At 41.1% G+C, this 12,119-nt stretch overlaps 2 protein-coding genes and 1 non-coding gene across 4 annotated transcripts; 2 read left to right on the top strand and 1 right to left on the bottom strand.

Annotated features, from left to right (window-relative positions):
- Positions 1-101: 101 nt before the first annotated feature.
- On the top strand, positions 102-9,132 carry LOC125966715 (myocyte-specific enhancer factor 2A). Of its 2 annotated transcripts, none has more exons than XM_049717131.1 (10): positions 102-271; positions 2,445-2,597; positions 3,659-3,862; positions 4,361-4,501; positions 4,709-4,853; positions 4,982-5,035; positions 5,339-5,454; positions 6,221-6,332; positions 6,447-6,531; positions 8,673-9,132. In XM_049717131.1, exons 2-10 carry the CDS (start codon positions 2,544-2,546, stop codon positions 8,902-8,904), a joined length of 1,143 nt encoding a protein of 380 aa, XP_049573088.1. In that variant the 5' UTR covers positions 102-271; positions 2,445-2,543; the 3' UTR covers positions 8,905-9,132. The 2 variants fall into 2 exon arrangements, with proteins under 2 accessions (XP_049573088.1, XP_049573089.1); XM_049717132.1 differs by having other exon boundaries at positions 105-271; positions 2,449-2,597.
- On the bottom strand, positions 7,779-7,919 carry LOC125967848 (small nucleolar RNA SNORA16B/SNORA16A family). The gene has a single exon (XR_007480917.1). It is a non-coding gene; the product is annotated as a small nucleolar RNA SNORA16B/SNORA16A family (small nucleolar RNA).
- Positions 9,133-9,752: 620 nt separating the features above from the next.
- Positions 9,753-11,690, top strand: LOC125966724 (zinc finger protein 260). Its single transcript, XM_049717147.2, has 3 exons — positions 9,753-10,013; positions 10,139-10,382; positions 10,732-11,690. The coding sequence occupies exons 1-3, from the start codon at positions 9,858-9,860 to the stop codon at positions 11,277-11,279; spliced, it is 948 nt and encodes a 315-aa protein (XP_049573104.1). The 5' UTR covers positions 9,753-9,857; the 3' UTR covers positions 11,280-11,690.
- The last annotated feature ends 429 nt before the right edge of the window (positions 11,691-12,119 follow it).

Below are 12,119 nucleotides of genomic sequence, written 5' to 3' on the forward strand. Positions count from 1 at the left end.
TTTAAAGAAGTACTGTAGTACTCAGCGAGTAACGACGAGTACTTCTCAAGGTGGAAAAAGTACGTCGCACTGTCGCGTAGTCAAGGAGACGACAGCGGGGTGGGCGCGGCTTGCAGTCCGAGCGTGAGCTTCCTCGGGCGGGGAGGATGTGAGCGTGTGAGCGGTCGAGTCGTCTCCTCCCACCCACTGACTCCCTCTTCTATTCCGTCCTTTTTCATCTTCTCCTTCTCCCCTTCATCTTCTCCTTCGTCTTCATCGAAAGTAGGCGACGGTGAGTGAACTCCAGTCGGTTTTGATGCTTTGAGCCTATCGTTCTTTTATGCCGATAAAAACAAGCGTTTGCAACTCGACTGTTGACGTCTCGAACTCGCTGTTTGGAAAGTTGAAAAAATGTTTTGGTATTTCACTTTGGACTTTAAATCACACCGCGGAGCGAGAACATGTTGTTCTGGACACTTTGGGCAGCAATGAAGCAACTTTTGAGTGTGAACCAGCGGTGACGTTAGCCGGCTAGCCGCGTTAGCTTCGAGGAATGAAGGATGCTCGCTTCCTCATGATGTTTTTGCCTTAAAAAGTCATGCTAACTTGGGATGGGAAGTTGGGAACATCAAGAGCGCAGACCGTGTTTATCATTCTTAATAATAATAATATTTTATTTGTCGATTGACTGAACATTTATTTCAAATAAGTACGAAATGAAATCAATACAAACTTGCATTATCAATTTGATCCCGTGACTGTAAAACATAACCTTTCACTATTAAAATCAATTAAACGTCTTGCTTCCGTGCAAACTCAACTACATGCTGTCATGCATATAAAATGCAGACATACAGGAATAGTAACAATTTTCACTTGCATATACTTATTTACTACGCCCAATTATACACGTGCATTGTGTATACAGTGTGTACATTCTTTTAAACTGGTTTGAAATTAATTTCCTTATTGAACTGTTTCAGTTTCACAGCACAAACTTTTCCATGTTGTGCTGTTTCATTGTGGCACTGTTGACCTCTCCATCAGTAATTCTCTACCCTATTACGAAACTAAAGCTTTGGTTTACACGATCAGGATTTTGGGGGCCAATCACCAATGCGATCACAAGAACGTGATTTAGTCTAATACTGCATTGATGTTGGAGACTTTTGTACAGTGAAAAGAAAATCTATATATACATGAACTAAATGCTTTTTTTGTTTGCTTAAAATCTGTGCAGATGCAAATAGTCCTTGTTGCTTTTATTTAATTGTGTGGTTTATGATTAATGAGCTCGTGTGGTTTTTTCCCCAAACCATCGCATGTAAATGTTTGAACTAGGGAGCAGTAGAGTGTGACAGTTTATGGTCTTGCAGATTTTTGGCTTTGTTAATGATGGCAATTTGTCTTGTTACTTTATTAAAAATAATAATAATACATGACATCTAATAGCACTTTATTTAGGACACCCAAATGATGCTCGTACCATTGCTATGATCATAATGAAGACTCTTAAAATAATAACAGTCATCATTCTCATTTCTTAGCACCTTTCATGATGTTCTAGGTTAAATAATGGTGGATATTGTCATCGTTGTCATCTAGTTTTGATTGATAATAAAATCACAAACTTTGTATTTAAATAATTGGACATACCTCAAATACATTATTCAGTGTGGCTTTGGTTATATTTTTTTCAAAGGATCATTGTTTTATAATACATTATTATATTATATGATGCTAATTACATGACATGTTTCTCGTGACACATATTTTCTCCCGTGTGGTCAAGTTTGGACTTACAATTGGGCTCATAAAGGCAAGCGTGTAATTTAAAAGTGATGTGAACACGCCACACATCTGAACCGCCGCCATATGACATCAGTGGGAAAATCTTAGCCAGAAAACGACATCAGCATCATTTAGGGCTGGGTGATATGACCTAAAAAAAAAATCTCTATTCACGTTGAAGTGTGCAGTTTAAAAAAACAGCTAGCTAGATTTAATTTTAACATGTATGAGCCCAGTTCGCAAACTAAACTAGCAATAGCACTGCAAGCAAACAAATGTTTGCACACTTTTTGTGAAAGTTCAACTTTTGGATGTTCGCGGTGAGGCGGTGCTGCTACTCTGCGGCATCTTCATGACTGTAATCCAGCCAGGGACGTGAGAAATAAATTACCTCACTAGACTACAAAACAGGAAGAGATTAAGAGCAGAGAGGGAAGTGTTGGGAGAGGCGGGATAAAAAAAAAAAAAAAAGGGCAAGATCAGCCCTAAAGTTGTTTCTAAAAAGGAGAGACACTCCTGCTGAGGAGGATTTGAAGACGGGAGGGTGAGGCGAGGTAGGTGATGACAGAAAAGCGCTTGAGATTTAAAAGGTCAAAGCTAATCTCGTTGTCATTTGCATATTATTTACATATCCAGCACTAATGTGTCAATTTAGTGTCATTTTATGTGTCTAGACAGGTTACCATGCTTTGAGGACCACCTCCACTGGCGCTCACTCGTTCTCCATCGTTCTCCGTCTTGGCGCTTCGCGCACATCGTTTATTTTTCTGGAAATGGGGCGTAAGAAGATCCAGATCACCCGCATCATGGATGAGAGGAACCGGCAGGTCGGTGACTTTGCTTTTGGTTTGGACTGGAGTTTGACATGTCATTTAATACTCATGTAAAACTGCCAAACGAGCGCATCAAACCAGGATACGCCCGTTTTTATGCTCCGGTACTTGATCTAGAAAAATCAAGATTCCGTAATGTAAACAAATTGTTGCTTGTGGTTTGGGTGCTAATTAACTTGTTGATGTTGCTGTTAAAAATAGTACAGCAAATACTCGATGCTTTGCAAAGGAATCCCTCAAGGATCCTTCTGTGGACTCTCAACATTTTCAGCGGTAAGGATGGCAATTTGGGGTTAGCCGGGTCCGGACGGCACCCTGTCATTTTCAGGGCGGGACACACAACTCTTCCTTCTTCTCTCCCGGACGTCTGCCGGCGAGCTCGGCGTCGCCCGCCGCCGCCCGCTGGAATCCCACGCGGTGCGACGCTGGCTAAATATATCAGGCAACAAACGGCGGCCTGTCTACGAGCGAGGTGGCGGCGCTGTAAATAGCCACGCGGGCGAGGAAATAAATATGTGTTTGTGTTTAATGTTTGCACGTCTGGACCGGAGCGTCTCCATGACTGGAGGGGGGCTGTGTGCTGAGCTCCTACTTCCCTATTTCAGGAATGTCGCTTTATCTGTTCTGTAGTGCAGCGTTATGTTTTGTTCCATTTTTTTTTTCTGGAATTTGACGGAAGCGTACCTGAGAAATTGGTTTAAAAAGAGGAGCGCTTGTACGTGGCGCCGTGGGATGCGGCGGTGTTTACATCCCATCAAAGTTTGTCTTGGCCGAGCTGGATGTAGGCTGATGTGTATTTATATTCTCCTTGTCTAAATTTACACACTTTGCCTTCCGCTTTTAGTAACTTCTCTTTTTTTTTTTCTTCGTTACCCATCTGTGTGCTGTATGTAGACAGCGCTTGTGTTCATTTGAAATACCCTTAAAAATGACATTTATAGTCAGAATTAAATCTGTTATTGATTTTAAAAATGACAATTAATATAATAATGATTAAATTAGCTAATTTTAGGGCCCCAAAAAAATCACACAATTTAACAGTAATTTGTGTGCAGGTGACATTCATGAAGAGAAAGTTCGGCCTGATGAAGAAAGCGTACGAGCTGAGCGTGCTGTGCGACTGCGAGATCGCCCTGATCGTCTTCAACGGCTCCAACAAGCTGTTCCAGTACGCCAGCACCGACATGGACAAGGTGCTGCTCAAGTACACCGAGTACAACGAGCCCCACGAGAGCAGGACCAACGCAGACATCGTGGAGGTGAGACTTAGCCTGAGTAGATTTTTTATGGGAATTAAAAGGAGCTCATTGTTGTGCTCTTGGTCACGCTCGTTGGGCCGGGTTCCAAAACATGGCTGTCCCCGAGCCATACTTTGCCCACCCTCACTCAAGCATGAGATTCAGCCGTTAAGCCGCTGCTAACCACAAGAAGGCACCTGTGCCAACCGCTCTCGATTTCATTTGCTTGCGTGTATCGCATGTTAGCGTAACGCCCGGACGTGGTTTACATGGCGGACGGAAATATTTTGCAAAGCGTTGACATTTGACTCCAGCTCGTGTCATCGCCGCCAAGAAACCTTTTGCTGACCATTCGGCACGAGAACGACTTGCGTGACCAAAGTGCAGCTGTGATGGTGACGCCTGTCGCGTCATCACTTGTCATAACGTTTCAAAGAATTCACCACCGCTGACGTCATTTAGGACTTTTTTTTTTTTTTTTTGCTTATCTACAAATTGCATTTAATATTCCTCCCCAAGGCGCTGAACAAGAAAGAGCAACGAGGCTGCGAGAGCCCCGACGCGGCCGACGGCGCCGCCTATGCCCTGACACCAAACACTGAAGCCAAATACAAAAAAATCAACGACGAGTTTGACCACATGATCAGGAGCCACAAGATGGTGGGTAACACCACACCTCCTCGCCACAATACTTATCCACAATCTTCTCATGAAGATTGATATTAATGTCTGCTGAAACCATCTACACTTATTGTGATATCATCAAAATCTGGTGTTTGAACAGGGGTGTGTAGACTTTTGATACCCACTCAGGCCAGTTGATCTGGTCATAGCACGTGTTGACATCCTGGTGTCGCCTCTCCGTAGTCGTCGAGCGTGCCGCAGCAAAACTTGGCGCACGTGGAAGGAGGAGGAAGCAGTGACGGGCGATTGATGGCCATGGCGTCGCATCACGCTCAACCGCACAGGAACATCCACGCCACACACAGGTCCACCGGCACCACCAACGCAGGTGTGTGTATGTCTGTGTGTGTTTGGTTAGTCAATCCATTATGTGTTAGAACCACAATGACACAATTTATGTCTACAACGAACCGTGTGTGTGAATTTATTGACACCATCAACTTTTGTTACGTTCAGGTGACATGCAAAGTAGTTCTGATCTGATGCTGCACAACGGATCTGGACCAGAAGGTGTGTTCCTCTTGACAGTCTCACACAGACACACACACAAAGGTTTGAGTTGTCGTAATGTTATGTAGCTCCTGAGTGTGGCAGCCATTTTCAATTGCGTCCTCTTTATTCGGTATCTTCATCCTGCTCACTTTTGTGCTCACCCTCCCCAAAGGCCGCTCCTCGTACCGGGGCTGACGTTGCATAACGTCAAACTCAATAATTTAGTGTGAGCTCCTCTATAATAAATAACTGCACTGGCGCATTGCTGCTCTTGAGCTTTTTCAAGTTATGATGATGAAAATCTGACTTTTTTTTTTTTAGTGAATGGCTTTGTGGAATCATCTAGAAAAATCCTCCCGCCCAAATCGCCGATGTCGGCACGCAAGTCTGACCTGCGAGTGCTCGTCCCTGCGTCCAAAGCTGGGATGGCCACGTTGGTACGTGTGTGTGTTGCTTCTTTTGTGACTTGTCCAGCAGGTTTTAACTTTGAAACAAAAATATATATATATTACAAACTTATCTCACCTAATTATTTTTAAACACTATTAATCCGTTCTCAAAATCAGGGGGAAAAGCATTTTCAAATATTTTCATATTTAACTTTGAAATTTAAAAAGCCTAAATACATGAGTTCCTATTTTTGTAAAATGAAGGAATATTGTAAAAATCAATGTATCAAAATACTTTATTGTATCTAGAGTCCGTGAGCGGGAATTCTTTCCGTGCGATGTGAAAACTACACTATCAGTGATTATGCGCGATTTGTCACCCGCACATGGGTTTGTGCGCTGCAACATCAGATGACCTCATCCAGGGTGCGGTCATCGCAGCGACACCAAACCCACGCAAACTTCTACTTCCTGTGGCTAAAAAAAAAATTGATGACATTTGTCTGCTTATTTTGTACTTTGTGTACAAAAAATGAGTTATAGTCTTGTCATTTTTGTCTGCACTTTTAGTGGTTAAACACAAAATCATTATCCCAAACTATTTTTAAAGAAAACTTGGAGCGTTCTCATCAATGAGATCAGAAAGGAAAATATAGATAATACCGCCACCATGTGGTCAGACATGGCATGTGAAGAGTTTGCCTCAATTAGGTTGAATAGTTGATGGGAAATTTCAGACTTGAGAGAAAAAATGTTTAAGAATTTCTTTATTTTCCATGGCCGACATGTATTTATGATGGTTGCGTGTTTTCAGGGTGAACCGTGTCATTCGAGTTCAGCTTTGAGCACACCAGTGGTCTCCATCAGCACCCCCAGCCTGACGCAGCACAACCTGCTCTACAGCACCATCAATTCTGCATATAACGGTATAACACACTGTTAGCAGAATTATCTACATTCCGTATACTTTAATGACTAGTACTCATTTTTAAATGTACAAAAATATTTCTAAGTGGGTAAGTGTTTTTTTTTTTTGTCAGATTATGAACTGAACAGCGCTGAACTGTCAAGTTTCGCTCCTTTAAACTCCATGACCGCATGGCAACAGATGACCACCTCACTGGGGTAAGATGCAAATACTTATTTTTCAAAAACACCAGCTACATTTGTTAAAGCCCATTTTAAATCCAAACAATTGACTAGAATATTTTGGGAGGGGCAATTGGTTGCAGTTATTTGGCCAACACCAAGACTGTCTAGGATTCCCTACGAACATTTACATGACTAACCCCCTTTATGTTGAGTAGCATATCCAAGAAACAGCATTGACTTAAAAAATATTTTATTAACAAATACAAATTACATTACAGACAATACAAGTTGCATTAACGCACTCAAGCTAGCATGAAACAGCTCCGGGTGACGTCCAAAGACCTGAGAGGAACAAAAAAAAAAAGGTCACTTTTAGTGTAATTTTAAAAGGCATTTAGACAATATTCATAAATATAGGATAGATCTCAGTCCCATATCCGAAAGACTCATCCAACAGTCTCTTGTTGTAAAAGTCATCATAGATCATAAAAAAAAACAGCATAAACCATAATAAATGACTTACCCAAAGTGTCGGCCTCAAACACTTGGTAAAACTAGACAGAAAAAACAAAAACATTTTTAAAATAGTTTGAACACAACACACTTTGAGCAAAAATACTATTTTTGATCTGTAGGACAATTGAGTGGCTGTTGCTGCCATGGTAGAGTCAGCACAGTCAAAGACCGCCCCGATGTTCTTGCATACATCAGAAGGACACAGGCCACACACAAGGCCTGTAGCCGCTAGCAATTGCATGCACAAAATACATTCATCGTGGTTATATTTCAGGATTAACCATAACGCTACAAAACCTTTTCATTTAGGTAGTTCTGCTCGAATTTTAGATTTACCTGATGATTTCCACTGAAGACTTTCCACCTTTAAGACAGAGAAATTGACTATTAGATGAGATTACATTAATCAAATCAGGTAACTGATTACAACGTGGCTCAGGGAAAAAAATAAGTCAGTCACAGATCTCAGTGAGGGCAAGTTGGTCATCATAGCCAGAGAAGGATCAACTATGGTACTGCCTTTGCCTTTTTTTTTTTTTTTTAGTTTGAGCATTTGCAATGTGCAACTTCGATTATCTTTCTGTCCTTGAGTTACAGCCTGCTCAAAATGTAATTATATATAGGCAGCAGTTCCACTGTGGTGTTTACTATAGAGGTCACACATACCTTTGATTTGTAGTCCTAAGACATTTGCGAGCCTAACACCTGCAGAAAAAGACAATGCTTTTAGATCTTTTGGACTTGTTGGTTGTTATACTGGTTACAAATGTCCTTCCAAAAAATTGTTGCGGTTTCAGTTATTTGATGGAACTGAACAGCGACCGTCAATTAAAGTTTTCTTATCGGCTTCCGTTTGACCGAAGAATGCTACTGTAAGAGCATCAACGGCTTCGATCGGAGCCTTACTGGATGGTTGCGATACATTGTATTGGATTTAACAATATTTTGCTTAAGACGCACACCAAAAAAAAAAAAAACGGGCCAAGATGTTAACACTAGCAAGTAGCCGACCACGTGGTGTGTGGCCCAGCTGTAGCTTAGCCTCCGCTCTTGTTTCAAATATGATTTTATGCGATTTTTAGTCAACTAGATACAAAAACGTTCAACTACCACAACATCACCAATGATGCAAATGATTGTACGCGAGCTGTACTTACATTCGTTTCGTTCTCTAGCCTCGCCTTCACTACACGAGATTTGTTCTAGAAAAGAGAGCGAGAAAGGCTGCGTGCTGGTTTTATAGTTGCTTGTGACGTCACATGCAACCTCCCCGCGATTGGTCTGTTCTCGCTCCCGGTGCATGATGGGAATTGTATTTCTGTGTTTGCTTCTTGACCATAAGGAACAAGTTTTCTGACACGGAAGATGTATTTAGGAAAAATATTTTTTCAAACAACCAAACTGCACATGGTAATATATCTAGTTGTCTTTTTTATGACAAATAAAAAACTGCCTAAATATAATATAAATAATATTGTGTTGCATTGTACATCAGCTGTTTGTGTAGATGTAACTATTCGTTTTAGTACTCTTTTAATAAATAATGTAATTAATAACTAATTGTTTTCAGTAATTCACTCAATCAGGATCATTTATTCAAACTGTTTTAAAATAATATATTTGCCACGATGTTACAAATGTTTTATTTGATTTTTTAGAGTCTCATCCCTACCTCCTACCACCAACAACCACAGCAACATCAGCATCAAGGACGAGCCCCCCTCTCCGCCTCCCCCCCGTGGCTATTCGGCTCCTTCCGAGGGCGCCGCTCAGCGGAATGAGCATCCTCCGCGCCGTCGCCCTGACTTCCTTCCACTGGCTGTGGCTCGCTCGGAGGCTGATGAGAGTGCGGCGACCAAGCGTCTTCGCATGGACAGCTGGGTCACTTAGATGACTGGTCACCGTTATGCAAATTCAACTGACGCACTTCCTGGTCTCAGGGTTTCTTAAAGCAATAATAACCACATCCTGCTCCCCCCTCTCAGAAAAAAGGAAAATCATTTTCTTTAACATACCAGAAGATGCTGATGAGGATATTGCTCTCTATGAATTATCAAAAAAATGTCACTATTGTTGTGTATATAGTACTTTATCTTTAATATATCATTTTGGCTGTAATCAAGTATGAATCTTGTATTATTCCAAGCACACATTTTCCATCTTAGGTGGCTGCCATTTTGCCTTGTATTATTAGCGTAATGCTTTTTTGGGATCTATGCGGCCGACAGTCATCATTTGTTGTTTCAAACACAAGAAATATACTGAAGACAGTATTTTTGCACAAGAAAAGCTAATGTTTTTTTACTTGTGTTACTACATTAGAAAAAATCACAATTAAGTGAGTAGGGCACTGGGCCCATGGGTACTATTCTGTCAGAAAACATTCCTGGTGCAGTACCTGAAGATAGGTTAAAAACGTCTTTGTTAATCGGTGAATTTACGAATGTCAAATATAATTATGTGGGGGTCCACTGTACACATTTTCACACTATAACGCTTACCGAGAATACTACGCTTGTGCTTTGCTTTCTAAATGTTGAAAACAAACGTGGTTTATTATTTTATACATTTTTAAAAAATCACTTCGCATCCAATACATACACCTATAAAAAGGAAAATTGCTTAGATAATTTTGTAGTACTTTATTTCCCCTGTGTGTCGCTGTTTACCCATGTGGATTTGCCGTAGAACTTCCGCTTTAGACGCTCCGCACGCAGATTGGTTGTATTTAGTCACGTGATTTTCCCGAACGCCATCTTGCAGCTCACAGTCCGCCGGCGTGGAATCATTTTTTTTCTTCTTCGTGAATCTTCCTTAATTTCTGGAACTTGAGACAGCGAAGTATGGCCAGATGCGTGGCTGTTGGATGTCAGTCGCGAAGTGTCAAAGGTGTGAAGCTCCATAGGTTTCCCCGTGACGCCAAGAGAAGAAAAATATGGGCTGAGAAAGTATGTCGCCAGGATGGTTGGAAACCAAATGACTACTCCTACCTTTGTGACGTAAGTTTAGTCTCCCTGATGTAAGAATAAATTGATAAAAAAAACGATAGACATGGCATCGGAGAAATCGTTTGTGGAAAACTACTTCAGTAATGCCAATAAAAGTTCTGTGTTTGGTTTTACAGAAACATTTCGACGATAGTCAAAGAGAGTGTAAACGTGCAGATGGAAAAGCATTGCTCAAGCCCAATGCTGTTCCCAATATCTTCAAATACATCACAGAGTGTAAAAATCGACAAATCCTACGTAAAAGGATCACCGACGCCAACCCCGATGAAGGTCTTGCCACCAAGGCAAGCCACTCGAACTTCTTGGAGGACCACACTTACTGTTTCACTCTGAGATGCTGTGGAGATTCATCTTCTGAAGGTGACGTATATTTCAGCATATGTCTTAAAAATTAAATCCATGGTGTCATAACAGAGAGCAGGTGTTGTAGACATCATTGTTTCTTTTGGGAAACTTTAAAAATATTTTTATAAATACTGAGTAGTGGGAATAATTTTAGATTGAATATGACTTGAAGTTCATTCCAAAAAAATAATGAAAAAGCTGTTTTATCGAATTCTGCTATCTTTAATGTGGTGCAGTGGTTCCCAAACGTTCTTGCAGCGCCCCCTTTTGGAGATAAAATTGATTTATTTTGCGTATCTGGTCTTTAAAATTACCCACAATTACTACCGAGTAAAGCTTGACCTTTTTTTTTTGCATTCTACAGACATCAGAACACATTTTCATCTTGTGGAGCCGGAGCCAAAGTGCCATCACGTTCAGGATGAAGAGGAGCCAAAAGCTCCTAACATTCAGGAGCTAGAGGTTCCCCACATCAAAGAGGAAGAGCAGGAGTTTGATATCACCACGTTTCCTTTGACTGTCATTGTGAAGAGTGAAGATGATGGAGACCACTGTGGAGGATCAGAAACAGACAGCATCCCCGCTCCATTATCAAATTGCGACGACATGAAGCCACACTCTTCCGATATAAAGGCTGAAGACTGTGAATTTGACGAAACGTGTCACACTTACGACAAGCGTGTGAAATGTGGTCAGAGTGACAAATGTTTTCCCAAGAAGTCTTTGTTAAAAAGGAAAAGAGCACACGCCGGAGAGAAACATTTTGCTGATTCAGACTGTAACTTGAGCTTCAGTGAACGTTCAGAGTTGGTTCTACATATGAGATCACAAACTGGGAACAAACAGTTCTCATGGTCAGTTTGTTCTGAGAGATTCACTTTAAAGGGACATTTAATCACACGCACGCTGTGAAGAAACCTTTCTCAGTCTGCTCCTTAAGTTTTATTAAGCGTTGCTATTTAATAATACACACGAAAAGTCAGTCGAGAGAGACTTTGTGGAGAAGCGACAGTTTGCAAGACATGCAAGAACGCTCACTGGAGAGAAACCTTTTGCCTGCTCACTTTGTGGGAAAAGATTCAGAAGTGACATTTAGGAACGTATTCACACTGGAGAAAGATCTTTTGCCTATTCTGCCTGCACCTTTGCATTAAGTAATGGTTCAGCCTTGGTGAGACACATGAGAACACACACCGGGGAGAAGTTCTGTGTCAGCTCAAGAGACACGTGTGCCAGTGGGATGAGCAGCAGTAATTTAAGCTTTAAATAGATTGTAAAAAGTTTTTATATTGTCATGAATAAAATATCACCATCAAATTGTGATAGAGTTCAGTATCTATTATTTTTACTTTTGTTGTTATTTATGAGTTACCCCCAAGGTTGTATTTCTCAAGGTTTTATACTGGGAGACAACGGGCAGCTCGTATTTGAGTAAAGTGAGCTCTAATGCAGTTTTAGTGCCACCTAGTGGGGGAGTTGATCCGTTACAGTTTACCCCTCAATTGACACGCAAAAGTGAGATTTTTTCGCTTTCAGTGCGCCTCCTTCAAAAAACAAGCACAAAAAAAGGCTAATTATTTTTTGTTACTATTCAAAAACTCTCAGGCCCTGAGTGACATTGATGAAACGTGCTGCAAGTATTTGCGAACTCTGTGGTTTTCCCGTGGAAATGAACCACTTCCTGCTCAATCTTTGCAAAACAGTCTAAACAACTTCACAAGGCCAAGATAAGAAATACAAACGATCTAATCT

This window comes from Syngnathus scovelli, chromosome 4, assembly GCF_024217435.2.
Source record: "Syngnathus scovelli strain Florida chromosome 4, RoL_Ssco_1.2, whole genome shotgun sequence".
NCBI lineage: Eukaryota > Metazoa > Chordata > Actinopteri > Syngnathiformes > Syngnathidae > Syngnathus > Syngnathus scovelli.

Excerpts from the sequence above, each read along its gene's own strand:
- LOC125966724 (XM_049717147.2), top strand. The coding sequence starts at position 9,858 with ATGGCCAGATGCGTGGCTGTTGGATGTCAGTCGCGAAGTGTCAAAGGT. Across the intron at positions 10,014-10,138 it reads ACTACTCCTACCTTTGTGAC|AAACATTTCGACGATAGTCA; the intron begins GTAAGTTTAGTC and ends TTGGTTTTACAG. Across the intron at positions 10,383-10,731 it reads TGGAGATTCATCTTCTGAAG|ACATCAGAACACATTTTCAT; the intron begins GTGACGTATATT and ends TGCATTCTACAG.
- LOC125966715 (XM_049717131.1), top strand. The coding sequence starts at position 2,544 with ATGGGGCGTAAGAAGATCCAGATCACCCGCATCATGGATGAGAGGAAC. Across the intron at positions 2,598-3,658 it reads TGGATGAGAGGAACCGGCAG|GTGACATTCATGAAGAGAAA; the intron begins GTCGGTGACTTT and ends ATTTGTGTGCAG. Across the intron at positions 4,502-4,708 it reads TGATCAGGAGCCACAAGATG|TCGTCGAGCGTGCCGCAGCA; the intron begins GTGGGTAACACC and ends GCCTCTCCGTAG.